This window comes from Poecile atricapillus, chromosome 14 (genome assembly GCF_030490865.1).
Source record: "Poecile atricapillus isolate bPoeAtr1 chromosome 14, bPoeAtr1.hap1, whole genome shotgun sequence".
In the NCBI taxonomy this organism is placed as follows: Eukaryota; Metazoa; Chordata; class Aves; order Passeriformes; family Paridae; genus Poecile; species Poecile atricapillus.
Genome location: NC_081262.1, coordinates 1,101,710 through 1,117,328, shown reverse-complemented (window position 1 = coordinate 1,117,328; position 15,619 = coordinate 1,101,710). Strand labels below are relative to the sequence as shown.

At 44.9% G+C, this 15,619-nt stretch overlaps 1 protein-coding gene across 4 annotated transcripts in view; it reads right to left on the bottom strand.

Moving 5' to 3' along the window:
• Positions 1 to 113: 113 nt before the first annotated feature.
• The window catches only part of IFT140 (intraflagellar transport 140), an 84,815-nt gene continuing 69,309 nt past the window's right edge, over positions 114 to 15,619 (bottom strand). For 3 of the 4 annotated variants that reach the window (XM_058850186.1, XM_058850184.1, XM_058850185.1), the window contains 12 exons: positions 8,757 to 8,934; positions 6,356 to 6,546; positions 5,232 to 5,327; positions 4,758 to 4,890; positions 4,525 to 4,668; positions 4,004 to 4,132; positions 3,612 to 3,794; positions 2,722 to 2,928; positions 2,355 to 2,567; positions 2,109 to 2,275; positions 983 to 1,124; positions 114 to 450 (listed from right to left, as the gene is read on the bottom strand). In XM_058850186.1, the coding sequence (XP_058706169.1) occupies positions 253 to 450; positions 983 to 1,124; positions 2,109 to 2,275; positions 2,355 to 2,567; positions 2,722 to 2,928; positions 3,612 to 3,794; positions 4,004 to 4,132; positions 4,525 to 4,668; positions 4,758 to 4,890; positions 5,232 to 5,327; positions 6,356 to 6,546; positions 8,757 to 8,934 (1,981 nt within the window). In that variant the 3' untranslated portion in view covers positions 114 to 252. The remainder of the gene's footprint in view (positions 451 to 982; positions 1,125 to 2,108; positions 2,276 to 2,354; positions 2,568 to 2,721; positions 2,929 to 3,611; positions 3,795 to 4,003; positions 4,133 to 4,524; positions 4,669 to 4,757; positions 4,891 to 5,231; positions 5,328 to 6,355; positions 6,547 to 8,756; positions 8,935 to 15,619) is intronic. The other variant, XM_058850187.1, reaches the window with a different exon arrangement.

Here is a 15,619-nt window from a genome sequence, read left to right as displayed (position 1 = left end):
TTCTGCCTCAAATTTATTAAAATACTAAACCAGCTTTCTAACAGATATACATGTGAATCACTGTATGCTGTGCTTGAGAGAACATATTAGCTCTAATACTGTTGCTTGTACAGTCAAGCAGGAAAAATAAATTCCTTGGTAATAACCAAAAAGCTGTGTGGCAACAGCATATGACTGATCTGAGCCCCCTAATGAGGATGGAATAAATGAGCTGTCGATAAAGTCAGCTTTGCATTTGGTAAGTGCTCATTGTCAGGGGTCCTCCACTTCATCAGCCACTTCTTCCTCCTTGTTGTCTGTGCTACCATGGCCCGTGTGTGCTGGGGACAGGGCTTGGCTCATGGGAACGCCAGCTCCTTGGTGCACGGTCTCCATGGTCTGTGGGGACACATAGTAGCTCAGATTTGAGGCTGGAATTCTCTTCTGCATCTCTTCCAGGTAGCGATAAGCCTAAAGGAATGCAGAGATCACTGTCAGAGGGCACACTGCTACAGGGGCCCCAGTAAACAATTTCTTGTGCTTTGCACATGAAAAGTGAAGTTCATCGGTACAGCTGGAGAAACTCTCACTTGGCTCCTCATTGGAGCAGCAGGCACCGGACTGTTCAGGGGGTGTGTGACACCTGTCCTGAAGGAGCAATTCACTATTTCCTCAAATAACTGCCATTTTAGTTTTCTTCTTAGGCCAGGTGGCAAATGCAGTGTGGTGGCATTGCTGAGGCACACACCCAGACAGACTCTCTGTTCTCATTAAATAACTGGGAATGCTTAAGAATCTGCCACCATTTATGCTCTGTGTCCTGTGAGCTTTCCTTTTCTCTTCTCCCATAGAATGAAAAATATGGATAAAGTTCCTGAGCTGTGCCTCACCCTGCTGCACATTTAGGCTTCTACCATCTTCCTGCGTGAGAGCCACGCTCCACCAAGCTGCACAGATGGACAATATGGATTCTGTAGGTTAGAAGAATTAAGACTTCACTTACTGTATGGAATTCCTCCACTTGTGCATAATGCTGAATCAAAAATCCCAGGACATCGCCATACCGGATGGCATCGTCGAAGTCCTGTTCAGCCAGGAGCAGTTCACACTGCCTGACTGCTTCTTCAGTGTCTTCAGGGTAAACTCTAGGAAAGGGCAAAAGGGAACTGTCACAGCCGAGGGAGAGGACTCAGCCTATCCATCCAAGGACAGGGAAGAGTTTTTACTGCATTAGGTTCATGACAGAAGCCCAAACAAAACCCCAAAAAACCCCTTGTCCTGGGGCTGATTGGCCAGTGTGGGCAGCAAGGTAGAGGGGGATATTCTGCCCCTCTGCCCTGCCCAGATGAGACTTCCACCTGCAGAACTCTGTCCAGCCCTGGGGTCCCAGCACAGGCACAACGTGGAGCTGCTGGAGTGAGTCCAGAGGAGCCCATGAAGGTGTTCCAAGGGCTGGAGTCCCTCTGGAGCTAGGCTGGGAGAGCTGGGGGTATTCACCCAGAAAAGAGATGGCTCCATGGAAATCTCAGAGCCCCTTCCAGTGCCTAAAGGGGCCCCAGGAGAGCTGCAGAGGGACTTGGGACAAAGGCCCTGAGGGACAGGATAAAGGGGAATGGCTTCCCACTGCCAGAGCGCAAGGATAGATGGGATATTGGGAAGGAATTGTTCCCTGGGAGGGTGGGCAGGCCCTGGCACAGGGTGCCCAGAGAAGCTGTGGCTGCCCCTGGATCCCTGGAAGTGTCCAAGGCCAGGTTGGATGGGGCTTGGAGCAACATGGGGTAGTGGAAGATGTCCCTGCCTATGGCAGGTTTTTGAAACAAGATGGTCTCTCAGGTCTCTTCCCCCCCAAACCAGTGATTCTGTGATTTTATGATAATTACCTTTCTGGCTACACCTCCCTTGGTCTACATCCTTCTCTTTCAGGTTACCTTTCCATCTTTAATGCAACATTTTAAATGCACTTTTAAAAATCACGTTATGGTTTCCCTGATAGACAAATGTCCCAGCAGCTTTTTTTTTTTTTCCAGCAAGCTGCAAATTATTTATTAAACTTTAGGTACAATTATAACTTCTGTTCTGGTATGGTATTTCTGTTGCTTAGTTTCTGTGCTCTCCATGCTGCAGCTCACCTCTGAGCATGGATGAACCGCTTCATCAGACTCATCCTGCTCTGCAGGTGTCTGAGTTTGCTTTCCTGTTCCACAGGGCTTCTGGCCTTTGCTTTGGAAAGGCACTTGTATGCTTCTGTCAGTGCTCTGTGGGCTTTTTCATAATTCTGATACTCATCGATTTCTACCTGCAAGAGGAGAAAGGAGATGGTCTTGCTCCAGAGCTAATAAACCAAACATGTTCAGCAGTCACAGAAAGAGCAGTACCTGAGCACATGCATCATAGAAACCTGCCAGGAGATCAAGGGCCCCTCCTTTGGTGTAGAAGCTGATGATATTTGCAATAATCTTTGCATCCTTACGCCAATCCAGTGACTGCAGGTAGTTGGCTGCCATGATATAAATCTCTCTCTGTCTGGAAACTCCCGCAAAGAAGATAATTTTCTCAGTATCTCCAGATTTCAGCAATGCCCTCATAGCCTGGCAAGGGAAGGAGTGGCACAGAGGGTAAATAATTTGAATGCAAAAACACCATCAAGATGGCTCTAAAGTTTCACCTGGGTAGTTACTGTAGGAAGTCTTCTTCAAGGTTTACTTTTCAAAACACCCTTGTTATGAGGCTATCCAGACTGACCTTTAACTTGTTTCCTGCTTGTGTGTATTTCTTGGTAGCCATGTGGTAGTTGCCTTGTCTCATGCAGCAGTCGGCAATTTGCTCCAGCAGCTCCCTCCGGGACTCCTCGGAGAGATCCTGGGACTCCTTGGAGACTGTCATCTTCTCGGCCAGCTCCTCAGTGATGGTCAGATTCTGCTCAAGGCACAGCTGCAGAGCTTCATGGTACTGATGGGAGCAAGAGAGCAATAAAATGTTGCAAACACTATTGTGATACTTCACTTTTGCATGTGGTGTAACCTACAGAAATCAGCTACAAACACAAACAGCTGAGGATGCTCTGTCTGGAGCACTGGTTATGTGTCTCAACATCAGCCCCTGTTCAGGCACACACTATCCCATTTTGTTTGCTAAGAACATGTTTGCTCTTATGACAGTATTGCTCTCACACAAGTATGCCACTAAAGACTCAGCCATTTTGACTCTGAACATGAGATTTTTAGAGACATACAAATGAGGTTTGTTAGGAATGATCAATAGTAACATTTTCAGCAAATACAAATAAATGGAAAGATTTTGTTAAATATTTTGGTACTTCCCATATAGGAACAAATTCTGAATAGATTATACAAAAGCTTGTAGTCCAGAAAAGGGCTACAGTACCCTTGCAAAATCTGAAGAAAGCCAGCCATAGGAGCTTGTTAAAGAGAAGTGATCACAGGACTGGTCTTCTACCCAGCATTTTGGGAAGGCTCAGCTGCCAGTGCCCCTGAATCACTGGCTTAAGAGGAATCTTGAAACTTTACAAGTGTTTCTTGTATCTGTTTACCTGCACAGATGAATGGCTTGTGCAGGTACACACCTGTTGTGCTCCTCTACCTGTGCACAGGGGACCAGAGGGCTTGGCTCACCTTCTTGGCCTTGAGCAGCAGCTCCATTGCCTTCTCATACTGAGCGTGTTCAATGAAGAACCCAGAGCAGCGGGCGAGCAGGGCTGGGTCAGACTTCTCATCCAGGTCTTCAGCAATGAGTTGTAGGGCCCCAAACTGCTGCGTGGCAAAGGCCAGCTCCAGGGCTTTGGAGAAGTGTCCTGCCTGCAAAATTAGGAATAAGGCTTCAAAGACAAGTAAGCACTCCAGAGCCAGTTCACAGGATGCCTTTGAGTGGCTTAATAAAGCATTACTCACCATGAAAAAATGACTAATAAACATGACACAGTAAGCACCACAGCTGATTTAACATTCCTCTGCTGTAGGAACTGCTTCAGTGTAAAGTTTGGGAGTTTCTACTAAAAATCATTTACCTTGTGGTATAACATAACAGCTCTGTCCATTTGATCCCCCTTTTCCTCATAATAGCAGGCTGCCTCTATCATGTCTTCTGGTGAGCTCAGGAGAGCCAGGTTCATCAGCTGATCATCTAAATTATTCGCCTGTTCAAAAGCAAAGGTTTGGCTCTGGGTGTGCATACACAAATTTCATAATTCCAACTATTGGCAAGCCTGTGGCTTTATACTGTTACATAGTATTAAACTCTCACCCCCTTCTTTGTAAAACCTCTACAACCCAAGTGAATTTCAACATTGATTATGATTATTTCTTTGAGGGAGTTTCTGATGAGCTGTTCAAGAAAATACATTTCCAAACCACCAAGACTTTATTGATCCATCTTTGGTAGAAGAGGTCAGCAGAAACCAGGAGCAGCTTAATCATGGGCTGTCCAAGAGCAGGCAGTGTCTTATGGGAGGGAATGGGCATGAACACCTTGTACCACCAAAGGGCAGAACCCTGTGCTGGTGTGGGCACACTGTGCCTCTCTGCATACCTTGCACAAGCGGATGGCATTGTTGAATGCCTGGGCCCGGCTGTAGAAGTGCACAGCCTGCTTGATGTCCTCCTGACTCTCGTACTGGCGTGCCAGGTGATAGGAGGCTGCCCCATTCCCCGTTTCATTTGCTATTTCAGCAGCCTGTAGAGGGAATTATACAGCTTTACTTCATGTCCATGCTCCTCCCAGGAATGAGAACTCTGGAAGCAGGTGGAAGCAGACTGCCTTACCTTTTGAATGTTGCCTTGAAAGCAGTGGACACGGACTAGGGAAAAATAATCCTGAGCCAGTGCATAGTATTTTAATGCAGATTCCATGTCTGACTGGCTCTCCAAGTACTGTGCCCACCACTTCCACAGGCTCCTGGAAAAGCAGCAATATTAATTGCAGCAACAAGAACTGCCAGATGCTGTTTTTAACTCCTAGAGAGCTTGAACTAAAGACTGAACATGCTTTTTAGAACATATGCTTTACCCCAACCAAAATGTGACACTCCCAAGATCAGTTCTATACAGGAAGTCAGCCTGGATAACCAGTGTAACCAATCTTGAGCATGTGCAGCGTAAACCTGAAAAGCTGTTGGAGGGTCATAATTGATAAGGGAGGGGTTAAATGAGACTGAGGAGATTCACTCTGTCATCCTCACTCTAATCACAAATTGTCAGATCTGACAGCCCCATGTGGAAGGAACAAACAGCACTGACTTGTCTTTCATCTTGTTGATGTAGTTCTCCAGGGCTTGTAAGTCTTCAGAGAGCATTCGAGGTACCTCGAACCTGTGTGTGTCTGATTCTTCATAGCTGTAGAGAAGAAGAACATATTAGATGTGAAATTACAGCCTCCTTATTAGCTCTCTATGTGTAAAATATACATTTAATCTAGTTTGGCAGCCATCAGCTGACAACATTGGGAACAACTACTTTAGCTGTATAAGTAAGTTCACTGTAAGACCAGTTGCAGTCCACCAGCACCATCAAAAATCAAAAGTTCAAAAGTACTGCCAAGCACTTGGAATTAGGGGGGTGTGCTCTTCACAGCACAGGAAATGCTTTAAAAAGTGCCAGTGATGGCCCAAAGAAGTATCCCGGAAAGTTCTCCAGGCATCAAGCACACCTGGCTGGACAGGTCACAAATGCCTCAGGCTCCACACTGTACCACCCACTGCAACACCAGCCTCTGCCACTGCTGAGAGGTCACTGTCCCTACCCCAGCACCCACTTCTCCTAACCCCACTGCCCACCACGGCCATCAGTGGGTCTGCCTGAGCACAGTAGAGCTCTGCTTTGATTCTGGACAGAATTGACCTTATTGGATGATGATGATAATGGGAACTTTCATAATCGAAAACTCCTAAAAATTATCTCAAACAAGAAATACAAGACATCAAAAATACCCTCCCCTAACTTCTCATGGGACTTAACAGCTACAGGAGAGGATCAAGCACCAGAAGCAACCAAGTCAAACTAAATTCTGCTTCAGCAGTTGTGTCTGGGACTCTGGAAAAGCAAATACTTGTTTTTGTCATGGAAAAGGAAGGAAAGATGGCAGTGGTCTTCCAGAGATAAACACAAGACTGGGGTTTAGACACAAGAGTGGGTTTTAACTACTGGCCCTGAGAGACTTGACCTTTTAGACACTACACATTATTTGCATGGGAGGGTGCTGGGAGGTTTCACTGAGAATGCTTTCACTCTGTGAAATAGAAGGCACCAGAAACAGGAAAAGACTTTAATTAATTTTTACTGGTCATCATCAAACATCTTCCTTCACCCATTTCCACAGGGGAAGGAGGTTTCCAGTCCCCCATGTACACCCAGCTGGTGCTTACTGGGTGAGTGCCAGGCACTGCTGCCCGGTTGCCTCCAGGTGCTTCGCGTAGTTGTAGTGGGTGGTGCGCAGGTGAACCCGGTCATGAGCCTCAGCCGTTTCGATGGCTTTCTGCCACTGGTTGGAGGCCTGGTAGAACTTGTTCAAGAGGTCATACCGTTTGCAAGCCTTGTACAGCTGCTCTGCATCCTCCTGGGAGAGGAACACCCAAAATCCCCATCAGCCCCAACCACACTGTGTGTCAGTCACATCAGGCACTGCATCTTGAAGCAGTTTACTAGTGCAGGGCACTGCAATGCAATTAAAGAAACAATCATTCAGGCAGAGGGGTTAACCAACTAAATATATGTGGCCTGGGATAGCATGTTATAGGGAAACAGGATGAGTATGTAAAAATAAGGAAAATTCTGATCCTGACATTTACTGTACAGGACTGACTGGGAGGGAGGGGAGTGACACGAGCAAGTCGTCAGTGATCAAATGCTGTCAAATCAGGAGTGTGAATCACCCAAAATGGAGACATGCTTAAGTGGGGATACAGCTACCGACCCTGCTGCCCACCCAGGGGCGAGGCTTAGGAGAAGATCCTGGCACTCAGAGTTTGAGAATTAGGATACTGTGAGCCAGGGAACCCCTGTGACCTCCCAGCAGGTCTCAGAGGCAGCAATGCTGTTCATGGACAACTGAGCTCCATTCCTGGGAATAAATGTTACTAATTTATTACAGAATTAGAACAGGAGGGTTTTGCCAATGCTGACGCAAGGGCAAGCAAATTTGGAACTATTATTTTTATTCTCTGAGAGGTACTAACTCCCGTGGAAGGAGCATTTTCCTGCTCCACCCAACTGCTGTCCAGCTGAACACTATATTTAGTAAATTGGGATTATCTGCCCAAGACAGAAAACTGCTTTCTGTCTCTTATTGTTTTGAATTTTAAAAAGCACAGAAAGTGGAAAAGGAAGATGCCTGCCCTAGGATTCTGTATGAGATGAAAAAAAGCAGTAGAACTGCATTTGTTTTGCTATAGTTCCCATCCACCTCTCCAAACAGATCCAAATATCCAGGAGAAGAAGCACTGACACTTTTCAGCCTCATAGCTTTCTTTGCCAGGAAGCCTTTACAAACATTTAGTTTGAATTTTCCTTTTTTCCTTACCTTTAACTCAGAATAGTTACTCTCTGTCCATCTCTCATACTCATCAAATAATTATAGATTGCTGAATACTTTTTCAAGCCAAATTCTAATTATTTGGCCGTTTTCAAGACTTCCTTTTCTGTGAAGTCTTTCCAAGAGCTGAGAAATTTGCACTTATTTTCTCTGAACCTTTTCCAGTTCATCAACTTTTTTTTTTTCAGTAATGAGATACTTAAAGGCTGGAAGTCATCATTCCAGCTGTAGCTCTGCTGAATACACAGAGTTACCAAATCCAGGCCCCAGCCTGGGTTTTTCTCCTCAAACATAGCCCCAAACTGATTTTTGCTGTCATAGCACCTTGCTATTTTTTATCTAATTCAATATTTCCTATAGACTGTGGGTTATTCCATAAAGTCCTTCCCAGTTTTTCCCTCTAATGGATCATATGCCTAGATCTCTTATGGTTCCCAGACTAAAAATTTCTGGCTTTCTTATGGATCATTGCTGAAAGTATTAAATTAGTGGAATACTAATCCTACTCTAACTAGCACCAGTCAATTTTCAATCCATATGACAATGCTGGTCTCAAACCCAGCTTAGATCTCAGTTCTATTGGCAATCAAGGGGAATGAAGTCAGACACAAGGTCCACTTTGGGGTGTATTTGTTGCCAGGTTGGGTTCCAGATGGAGGAACAAGAGAGTTGTTCCATACACCAACCCTGGGGAACAGCCAGATATTGTCCTCTGGCTGGATCCAGCCAAGTTCCTGCTCATACACTGGGAGAAGTCAGGATAGAAATCTGGGTGATTAAGCATCCCTGGGACAGCACAGGCAATGAATGTGACTGACCAGAGTTCTCCAGCCCTGCAGATAAAGTCTATTTCGCCTAAACTCCTTCAACAACTTCAGGTCAGCCCTCAATCTGTGATAGCACACAGCTCTACCCTTTCACTTTGGAAACAAATACTTTCAAAATGAATCTTGTGATCCATATCAGAGCTTAAATATCAGAGCTCCATATGAGAGCTTTAAACATGTTTGTTGAAACATTTTAACTATAATAAAATAATAGCCTTTTTAAAATTCAGTGAAACCTGGAATGATTAAGCTTGGAAGAGGCTTATGCCCCAAGAAAGCAGGTCTTTGTTAAATGTTTCACTCATAAAACAGTCTTTAAAAGATGTTTCCTTCAGCCAGCAGTTTCTTTCACTGAGTAGTTTTTCAGAGTCTGCTATAAACTTTTCACAGCTTGGCTGTGGGATTTACCAGCATGCCCAGCTGGATGGCCAGCACAGCCACCCTGGCCTTCTGCTCTGGCTCTTGCTCAGCCTCCCGCAGTGCCTTGGCTCCTCTTGCATGACCCATGTGCCCCAGGCAAATTTTGGCAACATCGAGCCTCTGAGTCTTCACGCACATGCGAGCCATGTTCTCCCAGACAGCCTCACTGCAGGAAATGGGAAAGAAAAGGAGAGCTGTTATTGTGTCATCTGGAAGGCAGGTGAGGTGTGAGAGTGTGAAAGGGGAAACCATCAGTACGTTGGGAATGGGGTGACGGTAACAGAGACTGCAGCAGCTGTGTGAAGACTGAAGAGGAACAGAAGCAGGCTCATACACAAAGGTCAGTTCTTGAGCTAAATGACACTAACCTTAAGGAAATAATGTGGAGTTTGATTTACACCAATGTCTAAACAACAGCAGATACACCTCTACTCTGGAGACAGGCTGAGAGAGCTGGGGATGTTCAACCTGGAGAAGAGAAGGCTCTGAGGAGAACTTAAGAGCTACTTCTTATGCCAAAAGGAGCTCCAGGAGAGCTGGAGAGGGAGTTGGGACAAGGGCCTGGAGGGATGGGACAAGGGGGAATGGCTTTAAATTGAAGAAGGGGAGATTCAGATTGGAAGAAATTCTTCCCTGTGAGGTTGGTGAGGCCCTGGCATAGGCTGCCCAGAGAAGTCTTGGCTGCCCCATCCCTGGAAGTGTTCAAGAGGCTTGGAGCAACCTGGGAACAGTGGAAGGTGTCCCTTCCCAAAGCAGGGGTGGGTTGAACAAGATGGTCTTTAAGGTCCCTTCCAACCCAAACTAGTCCATGATTCTGTGTTTGCACAAATATAAACATTTATCATGTGCCCATCCTGCTGTAACTGCAACCTATAGATAGTCACAATTCCCACACTGATGTTCAGAAATCAAAATTAAAATTATGAGAAAAGTCTTAATCTCACACTGGAAATCTGCTGCAGTCTGGAATAGTTTAAATACTGAGAAACTACTGAGAGCCCAATTGTTGTACTCAGTAATAGGGAATAATGTGTAGAAAAATTACCAAACAACCATGTTCTAATTTAAAACTTGTATAAAACAGGCAAAAAGAAAAGCTTTGTGGTGCTCTGAAAAAGAACTCTTCAGACCTATGAGCTCTCAGTTAATACTGCAAAGTCCCCTGCCCAGGCAAGGCAGGAAGGGCTGAGGACCATGCTCTCAGCAGAATTGCTCAGCAGAAGGACCACAACAGAGCTGACCATCACAGAGTGGGACAAGCAAAGATTTTCATAGATTCTATTCACATTTGAGGCTCTTCAGAATTTCATGCAATATGTTTGACTAATAAAAACCATGAGCATCCAAAATGTCACCCTCAGCAGAGGTACAGTCTATGCAGTTCTCAGGCACCGACACAGCACAAAGTAAACATCTAAATTTTAAAAGCAGGGAAAAAATAAGAAAATAATAGAAGAGAATGATGCTTTACGACCTGCCACCAAATTACCTTCCAGTTTTCGTATGATTAAAATGTTTTTCTGTTTCTGGCTGTGGGAAAGCCCTGCACAAACAGGAGAAAGTGACTAACTGGGAAGCAACAGAACAAGTGAACCACGTCCTGCTCTTCAACACATACACTAAGAAAAGGCACACAAAAAATCCTTTGCATAATTTACTTTAGAAGTAGATAATCTTTTACTTGTAGTGCAACTCTTATAAAGGTTTCAAGTAGTGATCAACATGAATAAGTGATACAGACTTCACTGAGGACAAATGGTATAGAGAAAAGAAAAAAAGGAAGAGAAGTGATAAATCAGGGACAAATTTCAGGAAGATCAGAAGTGTTTCCAGTTTAGAAAAGCAAAAATGCATGTCTGAGTGCCACCTTTCTTACAACTGAGTGGTATTCAAACACAGCCTCCTAATGCACTTCTCCCATATGTCCAAGCTCCCCAGCTGAGGAGTCAAAAGGAACATTGAAATAAAGCATGGTAATTTCAGACCTGGAAGGGCCTGACAGAAAGCAGTGCCAGATCCTTCCATGCATCACCACTCAATACAGAAATGCTGCCTTGTGTCAGCAGATGTGACCTTCCTAATTTCTGAAAAGCTGGAATAGTTTTCTCTTTTATTCCAGACACTATCTGTATATGGAATTTAGAAAACTAAGAAAAACTCCTTCAAAGAACATTGACATGCTCAGTGTGATGTTAGTTATGTTAACCTGGTTTTGACCAACACAGCCAGTTGAGTTCTGTCCTTAGGAAGAGCTGCTCAAAGCTCAAAGGCAGTGCCTGGGTACAGCTGTGCTTCACAGCACTTGAGAAGTAAATTTTCCAAGCTCTGCAGCATGCCAGAAGAAGCTGCCAACAGCCAGTTGGCTCTGGGTGAAAGAACACATGTCTGTACTGGGCTTTGTCAAGCTGACTAACAGTGAGTTTCAGAAAGGAAATAAAAGTCTTTATTTTGCAGGGCTCTGACAGCTCTCAACTCCCTCCATGCAGGAAGATGAGAGTTCATGGGCTCAAACAGGCGAGCGGATGAGATTCTTATTTAGACTACAGGGAGTGGAAACTTTTGAGAGGAAACAGACTACACAGTGTATTTTAAAGTACAAAGTTAAAAGATAACAGTGTGCAGAGAGTCACAGCAGGATTTAGGAGATGTTGCTCATCATCTCTCAGCTGTGTTATGCTTTCTTGGATGGCAACAACTCCTGCCAATGTCAAAATTCAGCAGGAGCTGCTGCCCTTAGGACACCTCTTTGGGATCTCTTGCCCCCCATGCACCATGCCTGTGAACCACATGGCACTCAGGTACATGGGCCCTGAGGAGCTGGAGTTCTGGAGTTCGGCCATCCCACCTCTTACCCCTCCACTCCAAACCATTTCCAAAATAAACCTGAGAGGCTTGAGCCATGGGTACACCGACAACAAATGCAGAGGGAGAAACATCTGCAGTGGATGTGCTCTGCAGTTGGTTTTATTCTAGCAGGCACTGCCTTCTGCCACCCCGGCTGGGCAGGGGGTGAGCACACCAGGCTCAAACTGCACCAAAGACACTGAATTTAGCAGTGTTCATGGCAGAGCACAGCTTGCATGGACTCACACAGCACAGAGACCACAGCAAGAGATAAGAGGAATAACAAAGAAAGGTGTCCCTGCCCATGGCAGAGTTGGTGCGAGATGGTCCTTAAGGTCCTTTCCATCCCAAATCATTCCATGATTCTAAGATTCTGAGAGACATGATCACAGCAGCTCACCAGCACAAGAACCCATGGCAGGTTCCTCTGACCATCTCTTCTCCTGGGTTCTGCCCTGCAGAAACACCTGAAGGAGTGTTTCATCTAAGGCACCCAGCCTTGCTCTGCCCAGAGCAGTTCCCATACCTCACTGGGTTTGATTAGCAGCTGCACAGGGCAGAGCAACAGCTATGGTCCCCATGGAACTGCAGCAGAGAGACTGGTTCTTTCCAGTAGACACATTCTTCACATGAGGGATGATGCTCTGATAAGGCATGTGGAGAGGAGACAGTAGGGAAGGGGAGGGGATCCTGGGAGCACCCACAATCCGCTTCCATTTCTCTCTGTGTTTCACAAAGACCAACTTCAGCCATGAGATACACAACCTCCCTGGCAGGAACACACCTCCACAGAATCACAGAATCACTAGGTTGGAAGAGACCTTCAAGATCATCGAGTCCAACCAATGCCCTAATACCTCAGCTGAACCATGGCACCAATCAAGTGCCATATCCAATCTATTTTTTAAACACATCCAGGGATGATGACTCCACCACCTCCCCAGGCAGACCGTTCCAGTATTTTATTACTCTTTCCAAGAAGAACTTTTTCCTGACGTCGAACCTAAATTTCCCTTGGCACAACTTGAGACTGTATCCTTTCATTCTGTCCATTGCTGAAAGGAGGTTGTAGAGAGTGATAAGGTCACCTCTTAGTCTCAAGTTTTGCTGCCACTCAGAAATGCAGGCAGATGGATGTGGGTCTGGTGAAGGAACAAGAAACAGGAGGTGCAGAACAGGTTCACTTAAAGCCCAGGGAAAACCACAGTTTATCTCTCAGTAGCAGCCAGTGTAGTAAGAAAGCTGAAACTGTTGATGCATCCCTAAAAGGCAGCAACTCTCCAGGCCTGGCTCCACTGTCTATATAAAATGCCAAGTAATATTTTTCCCTGCCCTCAACTCTGACTCTAAGAATTTCCTGTTCTTCCCCTCCTCCTCCTTTCATCCCACTGGAAAGCCTCTCACATCTGTCCCTCATCAGCTGAAGCTGGAAACTTAATGAAGCCCAGGCACAGCAGCAGTGGGAGCAGAGCCATGGGAAGGCATCCCAAGCACCCAGGGAGCCCCAAGCCCCCCCACCAGGCACAGGGATACTGCACCCTGTGCTCCCAGGCTTCAGGCCACATCCATAGTGCCAGGCATTTGGGAAGCAAATGGTGACGCCTGTTAAGAGTGGGCACAAATCTTACCACATATTTGATGAAAGTTTCCTTGCTTTGTGTCTGACCTTTTACATCTGTTTTTCTGTGGAACTGTGTTTACAGCATCCACAGTCTGATCTCACAAACCCTTCTGTTCCCATATATTTTTCATTGCCTATTTAGCACAAAAGTTTAAAGAAAAAGTTGACTATTATTTAGAAGTGCTGGAGATTTATATGTCTGAGGCATTTCACTGAAAAACCTTTTCTCCCTCTATTTAATGGGCTATATTTGGAAAATGAACACTGATCAGGATCAGGGTAAAAAAAAAATCTCTTTTCAATTTGGGCCCCACTTTGTTGGGTACCAACTGACCCTATAATATACAAGTTATATATAACAATTTAATATTTGCAACCTCTAATGTAATATTATTGATAATCACAGAACCACAGAATAGTTTGGGTAGGAAGGGACATTAAAAAACCTCTTGTTCCAAACTCCTGCCAAGAGTAGGGACATTCCACTAGACTGGAAAACTAGTGGAAAAACTTGAGAAAAACTTGAGAAAATTAGGTTTTATCTGATGTAACTAAAATAGGTTTGATGCTTTTAAATTGCATTTATGGGATTTTGGTTATATCTTTCTGTGGGACTAAAAGACAACAAGGAACTAATAGATGAAAAGTTGCAACAGTTCAATGAGACTCTTGATAGTGTTAATGATATTATATGAGCTAGTCTAAGAAAACTCAGGCATTTTCATGCCTGATCCAAACGCTGAAAGCTGATGAGGCTACTCCTAAAAACTCTTCCCTGGCAGAAACAGACCATTTGATAAAGCAACTTCACAGACTCTATCTACAATAGAGTATATTCTATCTATAATAGAGTATATAGGATATCTATAATATCCCATTGAATACACAGCTTTGTTCCAAACTTAACCTTGTAAAACCAACCAACCAAGAGATTGCTCCATGTGAGTTGCATGACACAAACCCCTGTGCCTCACAGAACACAGTGAGTGCAAAATGCACATCCTGCTGCCTGTATGTCAGCAAAGAAGCATTCATTAAGGTAGTTTTTTATTAAGGATCAGGATTCCCATACTGTTTAAATTGGATATTAGGGAAAATTTCTTCATGGAAAGGGTGGTCAGGCACTGGCACAGCTGCCCAGGGCAGTGTTGGAGTCAACACCCCTGGAAGGAATTAAAAGCTGTGTGGATGTAGCACTTGGGGACATAGGTCTGTGGCTGGGGCAATGGTTAGACTTGATATTTTCCAACCTTTATGATTCTATGACTAGACTGATTGGTTCAGCCTTTGTAAAATATAATTGTAATTGTTTTTAATGTTACATATAAGAAAGAAGCTTGGGCTCTGCTGAAAATAGATACTCAGACTTCATCAAATTGCAAATATCAAATGGGAGGAGACAGAAGCAGGTGTGTGACATTTCTCTAAAGGTAAATATCTCCTGGCGTTATCTGCAGATAAACATCATCTGTCTTGCTGCTGAATCCCTGGCTTATAATAAACACAGAATCATAATAGCAAACAATCCAAGGGGTTTAAAATATGCAAAGACAGTCATTGCTGATAGGAAATTTCTTTGAAGAATGGCAGACACTTGTGTGTTTATACTGGAAGTTCTAAAAAACCTTCAATGTACAGAAACATGACCAATTATAGGGAAAAAGATAAATCAAAGATGCTCTAGTGCTCTCAAAGGATGATGATGCTCAAAGTACTTAAAGCTTCATTTGTTTAAAGATTAAAAATTATCAGAGCACATGGAGGAGAGTTGAATTCATAGTCAGGTTAGTACATTCAACTTCAGTAGCTGAAAACTAATTACAGGAGCATCTTTCTGTGTATTGAGTCAGGGCAGATTGGTTGGTTAGGGGCAATGCCTCTTGCCTGGTAAGACAGGGCCACTATAAAATTAAACCAGTTTCTAATCTTATTTGTTGATGGCAGTGAACTCCTGTGTCAGCCCCTCAGGTGTGGTGGTGCCTGGTGAGGCAGGTCTCTGCCAGGTCTCCTCAGTGCTGACAGATGTTGTGCCTTCAGTTAATGCTCCACTCGTGAGTATTTGTGCAGCCTGAAGCAGGGTGCCCGGCTCAGCTCAGCAGAGGCAGAACCCCAGGCAGTACCGCAGGGCAGCACCCACCACAATCCCTGTCCTCGTCCTGGTGCTGCCGAGGCAGCTGATGACAACAGCAAACAGCAAAGAGCCGTCTGGAGTGCCAGCAAGACCGCTCTGGAAACACAGGTTCAAGGACAGTTTGGAATGCCCTCAACAACCCTCTTTAGCCGGTTTATCAGAGGAACACCTGCATTCCCCCGTGGCAGCCCATTCCGTACTGGGCTGTCAGCAGCGTGCCCAGCGCTCCGGGACTCGGGCTGTGCCAGCCCCACG